General features: G+C 36.6%; 1 protein-coding gene across 1 annotated transcript; it reads left to right on the forward strand.

The window, feature by feature from the left end:
• Positions 1–1,686: 1,686 nt before the first annotated feature.
• LOC140234817 (short coiled-coil protein B-like) lies at positions 1,687–12,617 on the forward strand. Its single transcript, XM_072314854.1, has 4 exons — positions 1,687–2,134; positions 4,561–4,683; positions 7,140–7,278; positions 10,666–12,617. The coding sequence occupies exons 1-4, from the start codon at positions 2,107–2,109 to the stop codon at positions 10,697–10,699; spliced, it is 324 nt and encodes a 107-aa protein (XP_072170955.1). The 5' UTR covers positions 1,687–2,106; the 3' UTR covers positions 10,700–12,617.
• The last annotated feature ends 5,238 nt before the right edge of the window (positions 12,618–17,855 follow it).

Consider the following 17,855-nt stretch of genomic DNA (forward strand, 5'->3'; position numbering starts at 1 on the left):
ACTTTAAGCTCAATAGCCAGGTGCATACATGTATAACAAGAAACTTTTTTAATTATCACTTGCCATTTGTAAGATTAAGCTCGTATCAAAAGTCAATATTTTATAATGGACCGAAAATATGGAATGAGTTACCAGAGGAAATAAAGTCAAGTCAGACTTTTACGATTTTTAAAACCCATCTTAAGCAGTATTTATGTGACAGACAATCTTTAGAATAAATGTATCATAGAAAATATTTTTGATAAGACTATACATATACTTTTTGTTTAATGTGTTTGTGTGTCTATGTTTTTTTTTTGTGCTGCTGTTTGTAACTTTGTAATATATATGATATTCGTTTGGTACATGTTAAAGGACTTGGCTTCATATAAGGCACCGCCTTCCTGTCAAGTTCCTAATGCTTCATGATTTCTTATGTTGACGTTTATATTTTGTATCCGTTGCAGTCATATTTTATGCAAATTTGAAGACATGAATTTTAAATGTAATGTATTTGTACTTATATGTAGTGTATTTTCTCTATTTGTTTATATGGTTTTTATGGAGTATTTAATAAATAAATCCAATCCAATCCAATCCAGATGGATATTGATGGCAACAGTCGATTCTTGATTGCAATTAAAGGGTGTGTACAGTCTGGTCGAGGTGAGGATTTAGCTTTTAACGTTTTGCGAGAAATTCAGAAACCACTCTATGAAATGTCAAAGAGCATGCAACTCTAAGGGGTATTAAAAGTTTATTTGATGAAAATAGTTTATTTGATGGAAATCGGTTTTGAAATGGCTGAGATATCAAAAAACAAGGTGAAACAAAGAGATCCTAATAAAGGCGTGGCCTGTAGTCTTCATTATCACTTTTTTTTTTTTGGATATCTCGGCCATTTGAAAACCAGTTTTCATCACTATAAACACTGAATCCTTCTTAGAATTACATGCTCTTTCATATTTCATAAGAGGTTTCTCATTATCTCACTTAGGAATGTTCAAAACATGAACCCCACCTCAACCAGTACTATACTGTACAGTCCCTTTGATTGCTTTTTAAAAGAATTAACTACGGAGTACGAATACTCGAATATTTTTTTTTTTGGACGCTTTTTATAGCCTTTGTTCAGACCAATCAACATTGTTACATTGTAGTGACACAAAATATCTATATTACACTGTTTCACGGACAACAAAAAGGTTTGTGCAAAATATAGATTAAACATTAATAAATTGTACACACTTGACATGATTCAGTCACCAGTCTGAATGAAGATTTTATCTAAAACAAATACACTGTACAAGAAACATAAGAGGTGATGGAATTACAAAATCTTTAAAATGTAATCTATTCACCAGTTATAAACATGATGAGAACTAATATCTCTCTGGGTCATAGGCAAGTGGAGATTCATAACCAGATAATTAAGCTTTAATAATGACGATCAGAGAAAAAGAACCAGTATATGGAGCGGGCAAAGCAAAACACAGGATATTCCATTCATTTTAAATAGATTGACTGAGATAAATACAAAAGATATGTCTTAACAGGATGCAATAACAAAACCCGGTATTTCATGAAGTATAATTTTCCCATTTCGCGTAATGTAATGTCAAATTCGAATGAACTGTATAAACCTCACATATCGCCCTCTGCGGCAAATGATGGTGTATGTCCTGTATACAATACAGAACCAACATATGACCGATACTTCCCAAAAATAACTGAATCAACATTGGTTCAGTTGAACGTTTACTTCTGATCTTTTAGTAGTGAGAAAGCTAAAGCAAAGGAGGACTTGGGTGGTGAACTTGGATGTGATGCTTAGAAGCTGTTCCTGTCTAACGTTAAGACTTTACTTTGATCCTGCCTTGTTTCGCTTCGTCGCCAGCATTCATTTCTACATTATAGGCGTGTCCGTATACTTATTCACGCACTGCATCTGTTGCCGGAGTCTTCATACGTTGAAGACGTGTAATTCTGAGCAGGGCTGAAAAGACTGGAGGAGCCATCAGGGATCCGCGTAGAATAGTGCAAGAAGTCGCTTGGAGAGAAGTCGCTCTGCCTGTTTTTATCATCAGATAAAAACAGAATTTTCACTGCTGTGCTGATCTATGAGCAATGTCGAATATGACCAAAGAGGATAACGGTGAGTTTTCTGTGAAGACATGGAAGAACATTGTATTTTTCTGGTACACAGCTCAGCATGCTCAGTGGTAGGCCCGGCCTACATGTAGGCCCTAGTTGAATGTTTACTACCTGGACGTGTATGCTGTGATTGTCAGTCATTGATTTTAGTCAAACCGACCCCCACCCCCCGAATCAAGGCCTGATTACTAGTCTAGATCTACATCAGATACATGTAGTTGTATACATATACAACACTTCTCCTTTCATATTAAAAAATAGGCAGTGTACACTGCCTTCATAAAATCTGTGGGAACAGTAAGCCAGTACCGGTAATGTTCATGATGTTGGAGGGCACCTGCCGCTGCAGGCTGCAGTTGTAATCCATTCCATCTGATTACTACAACATGCAGCAGCCAATATCTTAACCATCCTTTTCGCTGCGAACACTTTCCCATCAAGACCATCTGAAGACTTTCAGTCTGTTATTGGAATGTTATGAAACCTGGACCCTGGCTTGTAAACATGGTGATTGTAAACGTGTCTGGTCAAGAATAACTAAGATGCTACTGATACAACTTGCTGTTATGATGCTACTGATAGTACATACCTGTAACATTACTGTATACACTACACATGTATGGTAGCCCTACTATGTAGGGTTGGGGGTACCACGTATCGTCACCCTAAGGATCTGTAGCTTGTTTATTCTAAAAATATAATACAAATCCGCCCAATTCTTACCTCAAATATGCCATAAATACTGCAGTTTTGAATGTCGTGACCGTCTTGTTGATTATGAATCCCCGTTTTAAAATAGCGCAATTTTAGTGCGTGCGTTCCGTTTTCTTCGCGCAGCTAAAAAGGGAACCTTGCGATCGGCACCCCCTCTCCTCCATAGGTATACACGTGAATTTCACAGCATAGGTAATACACGTGAATTTCACAGGCCATAGGTAATACACGTGAATTTCACAGCCATGCGTCGTTACTGATCGGATGTGTAATTTTTAGCTTGGTTTGTTTGAGTTTGATTTTCGTTTCTTCGTTTTTATTGTTTTTATAGCTAATGACACTTAATCCCGCGCGTACTTTTTCGTTCTATACGCAAACAGCCATGATACGCAGGGTGTCGATGGGAAGGTGCCCTGTCGATAGGTGGTGCCCCAACCATACATATCGACCACCCTTTTTGAAACCGACCGCGTATACATTGGCGCACAGAGTGCTTAGTACGCACTTCACTGCGCGCAGAGCACATAAAAATGGATTGGCTTTGACCGTTGACGAGGATGGTGTGGGAAAACGCGAAAATTCACTGTTCATTAATGGTTTTAATCAAGGACAAAATTTGGAATGAATATTTTCACCGAATCGTAATGTAATGTCTATGGAAGTTTCTAAAAAGCTTCGTACAACACGGTGTTCAATACAACTCGGTTTGCATGCATTGTCAATGTCAATACAAAAACAGCGGTCGATCTCAATAAGGAGCTTTACCGCGGGGAGCTGAAACGAGGCCACGCAAGTTCAACGGCGATATTTTTGCACTGAAACTTCGAATCAAAAAGGGAACAACAGCATTTGATAGAGCTGGATTTTCTCAATCATGTAGGTCAAGTTTTTTATGTGAATTTCAGTGTTAAATATTCTTATCAAGCAAATAAACACTAGGCGGTCGATGAGTAGTAAGTCCAACCATACAAGTCGTACATAACACAACTACAGTTAGAGTCTATTAAACCTTGTACAAAGTGTACAAGCACATACAACAACTGTACACATACAATTGTACACTGAATGTAGCTCTACAAAACGGAAAGCGTATGAACATCCCACCTACTACACGTACATGTACATTTACACTGTACAACTGTAGGTGCCTACTCATATTCATAACTTTAATAGTGTTGTGCTTTTGTTGTTCTTTATTTGTAGAGGGTATACCAAGCCAAGGTCAATGTATTTCAACCTAACTGCCACTATTGTAGTCATCCAAGACTAGAGGATATGGCTGACCTGTACAGTACAAGACTGTCGGGGAAACAGAAGGATTAAACAGTGTATAATGTAATACAATATGTACGTACGTTGTAGGAGAGTCATGTATGATCTTCAGCTATGATATGTACAAGTGTGTAGCTGCACACCTTGCATATGATAGCTTGTTCAGTTGATTTTATTTCTAATGTATTCTGAAATACTCTTGCTTTAATTTTTCATTTCCTTTTATAGTTGAGATGATTTGTGATGATTGATTTTTATTATTAATATTGATAATGATGTAGAAAACAGTAAAAATTTTGAAAAGAAGTCACACATGTATACAGGTGTGATTACAACGCACTGAAATGCTGTATGCTTTCTACAGAAAAATCTCTTCTGTATTCTACATGTCTAAAACTCTGATGCCGTGCAATGTTTTCTTTTTGTTACTTTTGGAAACAGACTCGGCTACCCTTCCCTCTGATGTCAACAGGGCCAAGGACTGTACAGCAGACGATGGGGAGGATGCCGAAGAGAAGGCAAGACTCATCTGTCAGGTCCTGGAACTCCAGAATACTCTGGATGGTAATACAGCAATTCCCGTGTCAGTCTTTGTAGCTGGTTCTTTAGTCCTGTATGTCTGTACACACCCCAGATCAATTGTTTTGGTTTTGGTTTTGTTTTTTAGTGATTTTTGTAATGTGATGTAAAAACTTTCAGTCTTTTGGTGTGGAAAAAGCAAAATTCATCAAATTCTTCTGTCGAGGTGTTTTCCATTGCAGCTGATTGACAAATTGCCCTACATCGACGTAAATAAGCCCTGAATTGATCAGTGTTTTGCTGGTAGTCGTGATAAAAAAATCATGGGCGTACATGCTCAAGCAGGATTCAAACCTACGTACAGTCTGTATGTTCCACCTCCTGATCACCAGACAGGCGTCATCTCCACTAGACCACCAAGCTTTCGCCCAACAGCAAGTGTTGGTTCTAATCCTTATAGCATGTAGCGGGTAATGCGTAATTATTCAAATTCATGAAATTCTTCCGTCGAGGTGTTATTCATTGCAACTGATTGACAAATTGCCCTACATCGACGGAGATGATGCCTGTCCGGTGATCAGGAGGCGGTAGGTTCGAATCCTGCTCGAGCATGTACATTGTACGCAAGATGTACGCCCATGATTTTTTATCATGGCTACTACTAAACCACTGATCAATTCAGTGCTCATTTACATCGATGTAGGGCAATTTATAAATCAGTTGCAATGAAAAGCAAATTGTTATTCTCACAAACTGCATCATGATGCAGACGTAAGCAGTATGCTGCAGAGCGGCAAAATCTCCCTGATGGTTAAAATGCTGGAGGCTCAGTTATACATGGTACCTGTATATTGAATATCTCTCCATGACTTGACATGAAAATACATTGTACATCTAGATGTGCAATCCTTCCCTTATTGGGGAATACTAATTGTATATTTGCCAACTAAGATGCATCTAAAACACGATAAGTATCTCCGTGCTCGCTCTCTGGAACCTCCCTGACATTGATTTCAATGAATATTGGAATTCTTGTAATGGTCGTACATTATGTAGTTTTGCAGGGATATTTCTCTCTTTAAAAAACAGAACAAATTTATACTGCAATACAATACACGCTCGATGTTGTTTTGCCAAATCTACCAAAATCATGAGACCAAAATCAAAGAATTAGGGTTTATGCTTATCTTTTCAATCAAATTGTACATGATACAATCCACACCTGTATGTTGTTTTTTCCAAATCCACCGACTGATGCACACAATGTACATGTACGTGTACATGTACATGTATACAGCGCATGTATAGTCAATAACTGGGGACCTGCTTGGAGATTAACATTGTTGACCAGTTACCCAACCAACATTAATTCTCAGTGAAGAGAGCTGGTGAATTAACCCTTTCCATACCAATGAATCAAATATGCACAAGTTTCACTCGTATAAAATGTACAGTGTATGGACAGGAAAATTAATAATATTAAAGGACATTTATATTGTCCTGCTACTATAATAATATAAATATAGCTACTGTGCATTGCAAAGTAATGATTCATGACATACATAATTCAAGCATAGAATGCATTGTTCAAGAGATGAGTCTTTAACCTGCTCATAAACTCATTAAAGGGAATGTAAACCCAAAAAGCAATGTGGATTGAGTGAAAGCAGCAACATTAGTAGAACACATCAGTGAAAGTTTGAGGAAAATCGGACAATCGATGCAAAAGTTATGAATTTTTAAAGTTTTGGTGTTGAAACTGCTGGATGAGGAGACTACTAGAGGATATGACGTGTGAGTGGACAACAATACAAAGAAAATATAAAGGAAATTCAACAAAAATTCACTTTTCTAGAATTATGAAAGAGCAATGGACCAACCTCTTTCAGAAAGCAGGGGGAATAATTGCTACCCCTAACATATGTCAATATCAAGTTGATGGAATTTGTAATTTTCATGAAAAATGGATTTTTGTAGAATTTTCTTTATATTTTCTTGGTATTGTTGTCCACTCATACGTCATAACCTCTAGTAGCCTCTTCGTCCAGCGGTTCCAACACCAAAACTTTAAAAATTCATAACTTTTGCATTGATTGTCCGATTTTCTTCAAACTTTCACTGATGTGTTCTACTAATGTTGCTGCTTTCACTCAATCCACATTGCTCTTGGGGTTTATCTTCCCTTTAACTGTAGCTGCTTGCCTTACAAACAGGAGATTATTCCATAATCTTGGTGCAGCATGTAGAATGCCCTGTCACCAAGAGGAGCTTTTGATATCCCTGATGGATATTTCAACTGTGTTTGATCCCGTGAACTTCAGAGATGGTAGAATGTTTGAAATGATGATTTTAACTCTACAAGTTCCTATTTTAACTCTAGAACTTCCTGTAATGTGTCTTTGCGGATTGTTTTTAATCTGCCCAACGTCATATAATGTGATCAATATCACTTACACTGTAAACCATATTCTGCAATTTCCTGTATGTACGTAATTTCCCAGACCTGTCCCTGCGAGTGGACAAAGTGAAGGAGGAGAACCTGAAACTGAAGTCAGAGAACCAGGTCCTGGGCCAGTACATTGAGAACCTCATGTCAGCCTCCAGCATGTTTCAGTCCACATCACCCAAGAACAAGAAGAAGTAAGCTTTGTAGTTGAAAAATTTCTCTATCACCACATAAATTGTCTACCGGTTTAGTATAGCAACATTATCTTATGGGAGTGCATACAAAATTTTTATGCACTTCCGTAAGATAATGTTGCCAGAGTTTTGGTAAAGATGAACATTGGAAACACAGGTTAAAAGACATGTGATGCAACACAAATCTATCATTGTTTCTGGTGATATTAAAGTGAAAGAAATGTAATTGATTTTATCACTAAAGGCCTGTTAAAGATAATAAAAAATTTTGGTACCTCAAAAGTTTCCCTGAATTTCCGTGTTTCAGGTTATAAGTACCTTTCAAATAACTAACACTGTGAGACTTACTCGCCCCAAAGTGCTCTCATTTCTTAGTAATCATGCAATTAACTGCAACCAGCAGCCCCATACGCATAGCGACCAACAGCCCCATGCACATAGCGTAATGGGGCTTCGCATTGTAGCATTCAGGATCATGAAAGATTTAGTATCGCGGGTAAATATCAACTTAAAATCCAAAAATTCTTCAATTTGAAGACTTACCAATTAAGTTGAAGTCTTGAAAACAGGCTTCGGGCAACGTTTGGTTCCGCCAATAGTCCCTTTCTGTTCGAATTGATGACTGAATGTGACTCTGTCGAGAGGACCTTGGGAGAGCGACATACACTGATTACTACGGCCAGCGCATGCGCACACATCACATGCAAACAAATTTCAAATCCACGAACGGATAAGATGTTTGTGTGCGCATGCGCTTTCCGTCAATTCAGTGTAGCTCTTCCAAGGTCCTCTCGACAGAGTCACATTCAGTCATCAATTTGAACAAAAAGGGACTATTGGCAGAACCAAACGTTGCCCGAAGCCTGTTTTCAAGACTTCAACTTAATTGATAAGTCTTCAAATTGAAGATTTTTGTTGGATTTTAAGTTGATATTTACCCGCGATACTAAATCTGTCATGATCCTGTAAGCTACAATGCGAAGCCCCATTTAGCTATGCGTATGGGGCTGCTGGTCGCAGTTAGCTACTCAGTATGCGTATGGGGCTGCACGCTGCTGGTCGCAGTTATCATGCAATAATGGTTTCGTACAATACGTGTACTACCTCGCCGCTGTACGGCGGCGGCTCTGGTACGAAACCATTATTGCATGATTACTAAGACATGAGAGCACTTTGGGGCGAGTAAGTCTCACAGTGTTAGTTATATGAAAGGTACTTTAGCCTGAAACACAAACTAAGACAAGTAAATTCAGGGAAACTTTTGAGGTAATACCAAAACTTTATATTGTCTTTAATATAGCAGATGACTGCTTTAGTGATTAAAATCTTGGTGTTCACAGGGATCTCTTTGTGCCAAAATTCAACGGTATTGGATGATCCTTGATTCCTTGACTCATTGACAATGCAGCTGTAGTATGGTATTTGTTTCCATAATAGACACTCTGAATATCATGTGAATTCATCATTCTAAATTGTGTGTATGTGTGGGGGAACAGTGCCTTGTAATCACCAACCCTTCATTTAAACAATAGTGTGTCTACAAGTTGTACACTGTGTTGTATGCTAACCTGTGAAAGATCATTTTCAACCAGGAAATTTATTCTTAAAGCCTACAGTTGTAGAAAAGTACTCTAAGAGCGCAGACCTCCTCCAAGCAGCTACTCTCCAATGATGATCTTGCTCTTTCATAGAGATCAGTGATTTCCACCCATACGTGTGCATACTGAAAAATCTTCCGATTTCCCAATATAGAAGCCTTTTGTTACGTCTTATGCCCTCAGCTGCACATTGCCCTACATAGCAGACACGAGAGCATGCACTTTAGTGTGCATTTGAAAACCTCAAAAATGTGCAGCTTGAACTCTCAAGTTCATTGACCCTTCCTGCCGAAATATCAAAAATCCTTCATAAAATCCATAAAAATTTCCGGATCACTACCAAAATTTAATCAAGTGTTCCTTGTGTCATTCTCACCCTTTCCTGCAAGTTTCATCCAAATCAGTGCAGAACTTTTTGAGTTATTTTGCACACGGACAAACAAACCGACAAACCAACGGTATTAAATGAAAACATATCCTCCTCCCTTGGTGGAGGTAGTGATATGATTGCAGGTAGTGCTACAACTTTGTACATTGTACAAAATCTTTGTAGTCAAAGAGCTTTCAGTCATTGCCACACTGGTATATTGCCCTGATGTTTACTTGTTCTTCAGTGTTTCAGTGATAGGCATTTAAAGATGATAAAAAGTTTTGATACCTCAAAAGTTTCCCTGAATTTCCATGTTTCAGGTTAAAGTACCTCTCATATAAATAACACTGTGAGACTTACTCGTCCCAAAGTGCTCTCATTTCTTAGTAATCATGCAATTAACTGCGACCAGCAGCCCCATACGCATAGCGTAATGGGGCTTCGCATTGTAGCATTCAGGATCATGACAGATTTAGTATCGCGGGTAAATATCAACTTAAAATTCAAAAATTTCTTCAATTTGAAGACTTACCAATTAAGTTGAAGTCTTGAAAACAGGCTTAGGGCAACGTTTGGTTCTGCCAATAGTCCCTTTTCTGTTCGAATTGATGACTGAATGTGACTCTGTCGAGAGGACCTTGGGAGAGCTACATACACTGATTACTACGGCCAGCGCATACGCACACATCACATGCGAACAAATTTCAAATCCATGAACGGATAAGATGTTTGTGTGCGCATGCGCTGGCCGTCAATTCAGTGTAGCTCTCCCAAGGTCCTCTCGACCGAGTCACATTCAGTCATCAATTCGAACAGAAAGGGACTATTGGCAAAACCAAACGTTGCCCGAAGCCTGTTTTCAATACTTCAACTTAACTGGTAAGTCTTCAAATTGAAGAAATTTTTGGATTTTAAGTTGATATTAAAATTACCCACGATACTAAATCTGTCATGATAATGTAAGCTACAATGTTTAGCTATGCGTATGGGGCTGCTGGTCGCAGTCAGCTACTCAGTATGCGTATGGGGCTGCACGCTGCTGGTCGCAGTTATCATGCAATAATGGTTTCGTACAATACGTGTACTACCTCGCCGCCGTACGGCGGCGGCTCTGGTACGAAACCATTATTGCATGATTACTAAGACATGAGAGCACTTTGGGGCGAGTAAGTCTCACAGTGTTAGTTATATGAAAGGTACTTTAACCTGAAACACAAACTAAGACAAGGAAATTCAGGGAAACTTTTGGGGTAATACCAAAACTTTATATTATCTTTAAGGTTTATACCGAGTGCACAGCATTTCATTGAAAAACTAAGGTTTTCAGAATATTTTATATGTTGGAAAACTGGTGTTCACAAGTGGTCTATTTGATATCTTCAAACCTTTCGCTTATTTCTTCTTTCTCTTCACATACAGGTCGGGCAGCAAGAGCAAGAAGGCAGATAAGTGAGAAGACTGATGAACGTGACAAAGGGCAGAAATTGGGCTCTTTATTTCATGTGCAATTTTTATTGTTTTAATATGCAAATCATATAGCTGTCAGTCATATGTCTGTCATTAGAAATTACTGGCCTCCTCCGCCGCAAAATCTTCTGGAATATTGGAATGTTTTGCACTCTATGTGCAGTGCTGTTCAGTATGTCCTACATGTGTCATAATTTTTCTGTAGAGAAGCGTATTAACAGTAACTAGCTGTTTATGGTTTTATTTCAACTGTTTTAAAAGCGACTGATATTGCTCTAGATAAGTGAATTGTACGTTTAGGGGTCAATGACCCTGTGGATGTACGACAAGGTATATTTCATTTACTTCAGCAGATCAGCCAGAATTTGACAACATGCAGGATAAGAGAAATATAGTTCTGATGCTAGTCTGGTCAATATAATTACTATTTAGTAAGTCATCTTAATATTATGTCACGCTGATTCTTCAACATAACCATCCTTTTTCATTACATTGCTTTTAGAGTATTCATCATTTGCTATTAGTCTGCAGAACAACAGTAATATGATTCATTTTATTTATATTTTATATTCATTTTTTGTTAAAGTTGTGTGAAAGTGTTGCCTTCCTCTCTCTCTCTCGGAAATTCATAGGGACATAACTTCCAAGTTGAGTTTAATGCTGGATCACACTATCTTTCCTCTCATAGCTCCCTGTTTCTGCCTGACGTTCGTTCAGTTATAACTTCTTACTTCTTTCATAATTATGTCTGTTTTTGCTCCATTTATGTATCTCTTATGTTCACCTTTCTTTTGGTTTCTTCTGCTTCAACAGTGTTGTATTTATGATGTATTTGTGAAGAGTTCTTCAAAAAGAAGGTTGTACATGTAAATGCAAGACACGTATATGTACTTTAAAACCATAAATTTTTGCATGCATGAAACTTTTGCAAACTTTATGAGGAGCCAATATTCACAAAAGTTGAATGCATGCAAAAGTTTTTGTCTACACAAAGCATTGAAGGCCAGTACACTGCTGTTCACCACCACAGTTGGCAATTTGTGCTGGTGTTATGCTGGCACAGAGGCCATGGATTCCAAAATTATTGTAAAAGTTTGATGCCACGAATGTTTTTGGTTTTACTGTAGTTTGTAATACAGCAACCCTTCCTGCATAAAATTGCTCATACAGAACGTATGTGTACCAAGCTTTGTTTACCTTACAGTACAGATGCCCTTAAACTGACTGTCAGTGAATTCTGTGAGCCACATTTCTATGGCTGTCGGGTTATTACATATGAGTTGATTAACCGAGCTTATGTAAGGTTTGTGGGGAATTATCCAAATGTCCAGACATAGGTTTGATGTTACTAGTGCGAGATCGCGCCAAAAGAGGAAGATACGAACAGACATTTGTTGCATGATCGAAATGTAAACATTGTCCATAAGAGTCAACCATATGCATGCATTTACTCAATAAGAATGCAAAGGAGATTCATAAGAATGTTGGCACATTTGATGATGACCATTTGAGAATCAATATGACAAATGATTTGGGACTTGATACAGGGCCTGCCACTGATCTGAATTTCAATATTGCGCTGACTTCGAGCACAATATTTAAAACAGTGATATTCTGCTTTGTTTGTCATTACACCTGTTTTAGAGTGCTCTGTTGTGCTAGACTATACAGTGTATAATGTACAGTTATTCCATAAATCATGTTGATGTGATAGATTTATCTGAGTACCTGGTATGCTGTATATTCTTGTAGCATGCATTGAAAGTATAATGTACAGTAGGCAGGTGTTTTGTGGTTTGTAGTTTATGGGAGCTTTCAGTCCTGTCATACGTTCCGCATGTATACAGCTGTACATTGCTACCTGAAATGTTGCTGCATCACAAAATATGCATGTTCTGCTTTTGTACTCACAGTACCTAAATTTTCACAAGAATTTGAGTTATGGGTTTGAGTGTCATTTGCACCATCTGCTTGTTTGAAAAGTTATTATCATGTTAACAAATCAGCACAGATAAACAATTTGATATTTTCGTGGTTCTGTCATCAGCATGGAAATTTACAGTGGTACCACTTCAAACTCAGATTTGTGTTGCATCTGATGACAAAATTGACCTTCTTCAGCATTGTGATATCACTGGTTGTCTGGCATTGTGCTGTTATGAAACTCTGTGTTTAGACCATGCTTCAAAGGCAGGACATAATAACTGTCAGATTACGAAGAGAATCTACAACATAGAAACTGTGGTGTAGGCTTACTACATGTTTGTTCATTCTTTGGAGCTTAGTTTCCAGCTTTGCTCCATACAGAATCTGCAGTGTGCAAGGGCACCACAAGCATAATTGTAAGAACATTATGTTTTTGGGATGTACTTTTTAATTGCTAGCATTCTCTTTAAAAGAAAAAGAAAAAAGAAAGAAAAAGATTATGTTATATGCTCACTCTGCTTGATATTGTAATGCTGTCTGCTAATGCGTAAGGCAAACTGACATTTTATGATTGAAGAAATGCAATTATGATGATTTTTGTGAGTGTGTTTGTGGCTTTCAGTTGCATACTGCTAGTAATGATCATTTGTATTACATCATGTAAATCCTCACCCTTCTATCAAAAACACTTACTTACTGAATAGCTCCTGAATGTTTATTTAGAAAGAGGACAAACAAAAGCCTGTACATCTTGTATCCTGTAGTTTCTGGAACTAGTTGTGCATACCCCTTTCATCTAAATGCAGAATTTGGCATAAACTGCTTTGAGATTAATCTTGTTTATTCATTCATTTTTCATTCATTCATTCATTCATTGCATACGTTATATTTTTGAGCAATAAGTGTATACTGAGTAATATTTCAATAAATGAGTAGTGTTTTACTATAACCAGCATATAGCCTCAGGACTTTAGATGTAGGATATTATAAGCCCCACTGTAGCACCAAATGTTTATCATTCTTAAAAACTATTGGAATTTAAACCATAGCTGAAGATGTTTGCTGTGAAAAAAAAAAATCATGTTATCTACTCAAGCTGGTATCTCAGAAGTGTATCTTGATAAAGCAGAGGATGGAGGTGATGACTTCATAATGTGCTGTTTGGAAAACATGAATTCATCATGATGTCATCAGAGTTTTTCATTTGATTATGATTTGCCAATTTTATGCTCACCCAAGTCATCTTGCCATAATGTAATGGAGGCTGCTACATTAGTAGATGAAAAACAGAGTGGTATAAATTTAGCTTGTATTATGCAGGGGGTGGTCTTTTTACCTTCCTGTTTTATGTAACTTTGTGTGCTAAACAAATGCATCTATTTAAAAGTCATTATGTCATTGTGTAAGTACAATATGTTTAATTGGACATAACCAGCATTTTAGTTGTGTGACTTTTTAATTTTGTTTTTCATTCAAGATGATTTGATCAGTCCAGTCTTCAGTATCACAACAAGACACCCTGCAATTGCCATGAAGAAACACTGCACACTTTATCTCTCAAATCATTTTTGGTTATCTTCCTTCTCTGTCTTGTTTGGTAGACGTTTCTAGTCTCAATGGCTTGCTCTTTTTGGATGAAATCAAACTCAAATACATTGTATGACAGTTCATCTGTGCTATGGGTTGTTATAAATCTGTCTGCTTGTTTTTATATTCTCTGTCATGTAACTAAATCAAGGATTTGTCTCCCTTGACAGTCATTTTCAATTTCTTCCTGCCTGTTATTGTCATCTTCATGGCATATTGCAGCAATTTGTCTTTGAGATGTATTTTTTTTTTTCAGACAATGGACTGTCTTTGCCTTGAGCATGCATCCTACCAAAAATGGTCAATATGTGAAAAGTTTGTTTGCGGTGACAATGTGACATAGAATATTATTTTCATCATGTTAGATAAGATTTTGTACTTTGTCCAGCTGTATTGTACTGTTCATTCTTTTTTTTTTTTTTTACATTGATTTGAAACATTTGTGAAAAGCTTACATATGTAATATTGGAAGACTGTTGTATCTATATCATGTGTAAATAATGTAAATGAATGCCTGTGTGTTGTAAGTAACACTTATTTATATGTGAATATTCTTTACATATGTTTAGTCAGCCTACTCTTTTGTATGTTTCCACTTGATGAGTTATACTGGATAGATGCATATCCATATTCTTCAAAGTATGTTAGCATCATACATACTTGTATCTCTTGAGTAGTTGGCACTGACAATAAGCAAAAATACACTTGTACCTTCAGGTTTGAACATTTGCATCAACACGTATCTCCCCACCACACTGTGTAATGCATCACCATGTGTGCTACATAGGGCATGAGTACTTTACCACTGTGCAGTTAAAGCTCAGTTTGGATTGGTAAGCGTCATTAATATAAGCTGATTAACGAACACCATCTGCATTTCAAAAGTATAATCATGTACTGTAGTGCATTGTGACATGTGTGACAAACTTGTCAAACTTCATTAACACATCACTTAACATACAACTCTTGGTCAGCACATTTGTGTTACTGTCAGAGAATACATGTTTATCACACTGCATCTCCGGATCTCTATTTTTTGTCAAGATGAAGTGCATAGGGTCAAGTCACACCGAAACAGGACCTAAAAGGGTAACGGTAGCTGAAGATATAAGACACTAGTTTCTCCCATGGAGTCTTTTTTTCTCAGTATCGATAACCGCTTGATAGATAAAACAAAACACTTTTAGTTTCTTATTTTACAATTTAGACAAATTTGAAAAGAACAATGTAACTATTACAAGTGCTGTTCTTTTTAAGAAGCTGAGTGATGTAGTTATTGTTATTTGTTTTTGAGTTGAGGTTTGAAATAATTTGATACTATAGTACATAATTGAAGTGGTAACTTTTTGTCCCAAGTTTTCATATTTCGATACTGGCAGAAGTTCAAGATATGTTGGCACCATTTCACTAGGTATATGAAGATAGTTTAGAATAATGAGCATGTTAAATGTAGAATATTAAATAATTAGTATTTTATTTACGTCAGATGCTTGAAGTAAAATCAAATGAAGTGTCATTTTTTTCATCCATGTATTCATTCAAATGCTGTCAAACACAGTTGCCAAGAGTTAATATGTTAAGTTACCTAATACTACAGTGATTTGTTACAGTGCCGACAAGCAATCCTAATATTTTAACTTGAGTTTGTGGTTTCTACTTTTGATGTAGATTAACCAACTCAGTCACTCATCATTATTTCATTTTTGTGTTTGTTTTTGAAACACATTCCTCTTGTCATACTGCATATTTTCAATTTATCCCATGACCCTCTATGTTGTGTACAATTCTACAAGTATCTCATCTCTAAAATCAAAATGAATTGCATAGGAAAAAATACTGCATAAATCAGATGAATACTTGGTGTTTCACGTGGAATTACATTTTATATTGTCATTTATGTTTTGCATTGTTATCAAACAGTCAGCTTTATTTATCATGGCAACTCGTGAAAGGATGAAACAAACCTGATTACATTTTTGTTGTTGTTGTGTCAAAGGAACAGATAATTAATTACTTGTAAGTGGCAAATTGTGACTCAAAGATGTGACCAATGGAAAGTTGAAATATGTACAGAAGAATTACCCCCTTCACTTTTATTTTGATCTCATTGGCATACTTCATTGTATTCAGACGGCCAGTGTTGAAAAACTTGCAGAGATAATGACCATTTGTGAAAGAACTATAGATCATATTTATTATTGTATGCCATTTATCCAATGTTGTACAATAGATTCATTGTCTAGTGGTCACAGAGATGTACTATGGTAGTCCTGCTATACATGTACCAGCTTGCAATGTAGATGAGATTCTGAATAAACTTGGACTTGCCTATCAATTTGTCTGTGATATAAATGCTTATCAATATTGTCTCACAAGTGTTACCTTTGTACTGAAATGGAAATGAAATCCATATATATATACAGTGCACTCCCGTTATAACGAACACGGTTATAACGAAATTCCGGTTACAACGAAATGAAATTTAGGGCCGCAACATTATCAACTCTATGTATTTTTATTGTTTATTCATTCGGTTATAACGAAATTTAAAGAAAACTTAAAAGAAAACTGCCGGTCCCGAGGATTTCGTTATAACGGGAGTCCACTGTATATATATATATATATATATATATATTTACTGTGTACGCGTACATATGAATTGAGTGAATGCAGCAATATACGTGGAACACATCAGGGAAGATTTTAGGAAAATTGGACAATCCACTGGAAAGTTATCAATTTTTAAAGTTTTGATGCCATCTTCACTGGATAAGAAAACTACAGTTCTGGATGCCATGACTGGACAACGATAAAAAAAAAGTAATAAAAATAAATAAATAGATAAATATCTATATATATATATATATATATATATATATATATATATATATATATATACATATATACATACATATATTATATATAAAGGGAATTCCACATTTTTGTTTAGTGAAAAATACATTATTCCCTCAACTTTGAAGTGACTTAAAGTTTAAAGGTAGCATTGCCCCCCCCCCCCTTCTGAAAGAGGTATTAAAGTCAAGTGCTATTTCATTATGCCAGAAAAGTGATATAATATTGAATTTTCCTTATGTTTTTGTTTATATTTGTTGTCCATGCATGGCAACTCAAAATGCTGTAGTCTTCTCATCCAGCTGTGGCAGCAGCAAAACTTTAAAAGTTCATAACTTTTCAATGGGTGGTCAGATTTTCCTCAAACTTTGCTGATGTGCTGCATTCCCCTCAATCCACATACGTAGTTTCATATTCTTCGAAATCTTGTAGTACAATGTGTTTATGTGCATGTGTGCCTGTGCTTGAGTTCTTTATACGGTACTCAGAGTGCATGTAATAAAAGTTTGCAAATCAAATCCAAGTAGTTATAATAGGCATAGGCATTATCATAAGGCGCTTAATATTTGTCTTTGTTACTGGGTTATTTGTTGTTTTGAGAGAGAGAGAGAGATGGGTCTGTTAATTACTTTGTTTCATAGATGTATGTTTGATAGCTGTCCAGTCACAAGGAAAATTATTTTTTTCATACTAATTGCTCACACAGGACTACGGTATCTAAAAAAGAGTCCTCATTCTTTTGCGTGGGAGCCTAAACTCAGCATTATGACTTCTAG

The sequence above is a fragment of the Diadema setosum genome, chromosome 11 (assembly GCF_964275005.1).
Source record: "Diadema setosum chromosome 11, eeDiaSeto1, whole genome shotgun sequence".
Classification (NCBI taxonomy): Eukaryota; Metazoa; Echinodermata; class Echinoidea; order Diadematoida; family Diadematidae; genus Diadema; species Diadema setosum.

Bases quoted from the DNA above. Each gene is read 5' to 3' on its own strand.
- LOC140234817 (XM_072314854.1), top strand. From the start codon at position 2,107: ATGTCGAATATGACCAAAGAGGATAACG. The intron at 2,135-4,560 runs GTGAGTTTTCTG...TTTTGGAAACAG, and splicing joins TATGACCAAAGAGGATAACG to ACTCGGCTACCCTTCCCTCT. The intron at 7,279-10,665 runs GTAAGCTTTGTA...CTTCACATACAG, and splicing joins TCACCCAAGAACAAGAAGAA to GTCGGGCAGCAAGAGCAAGA.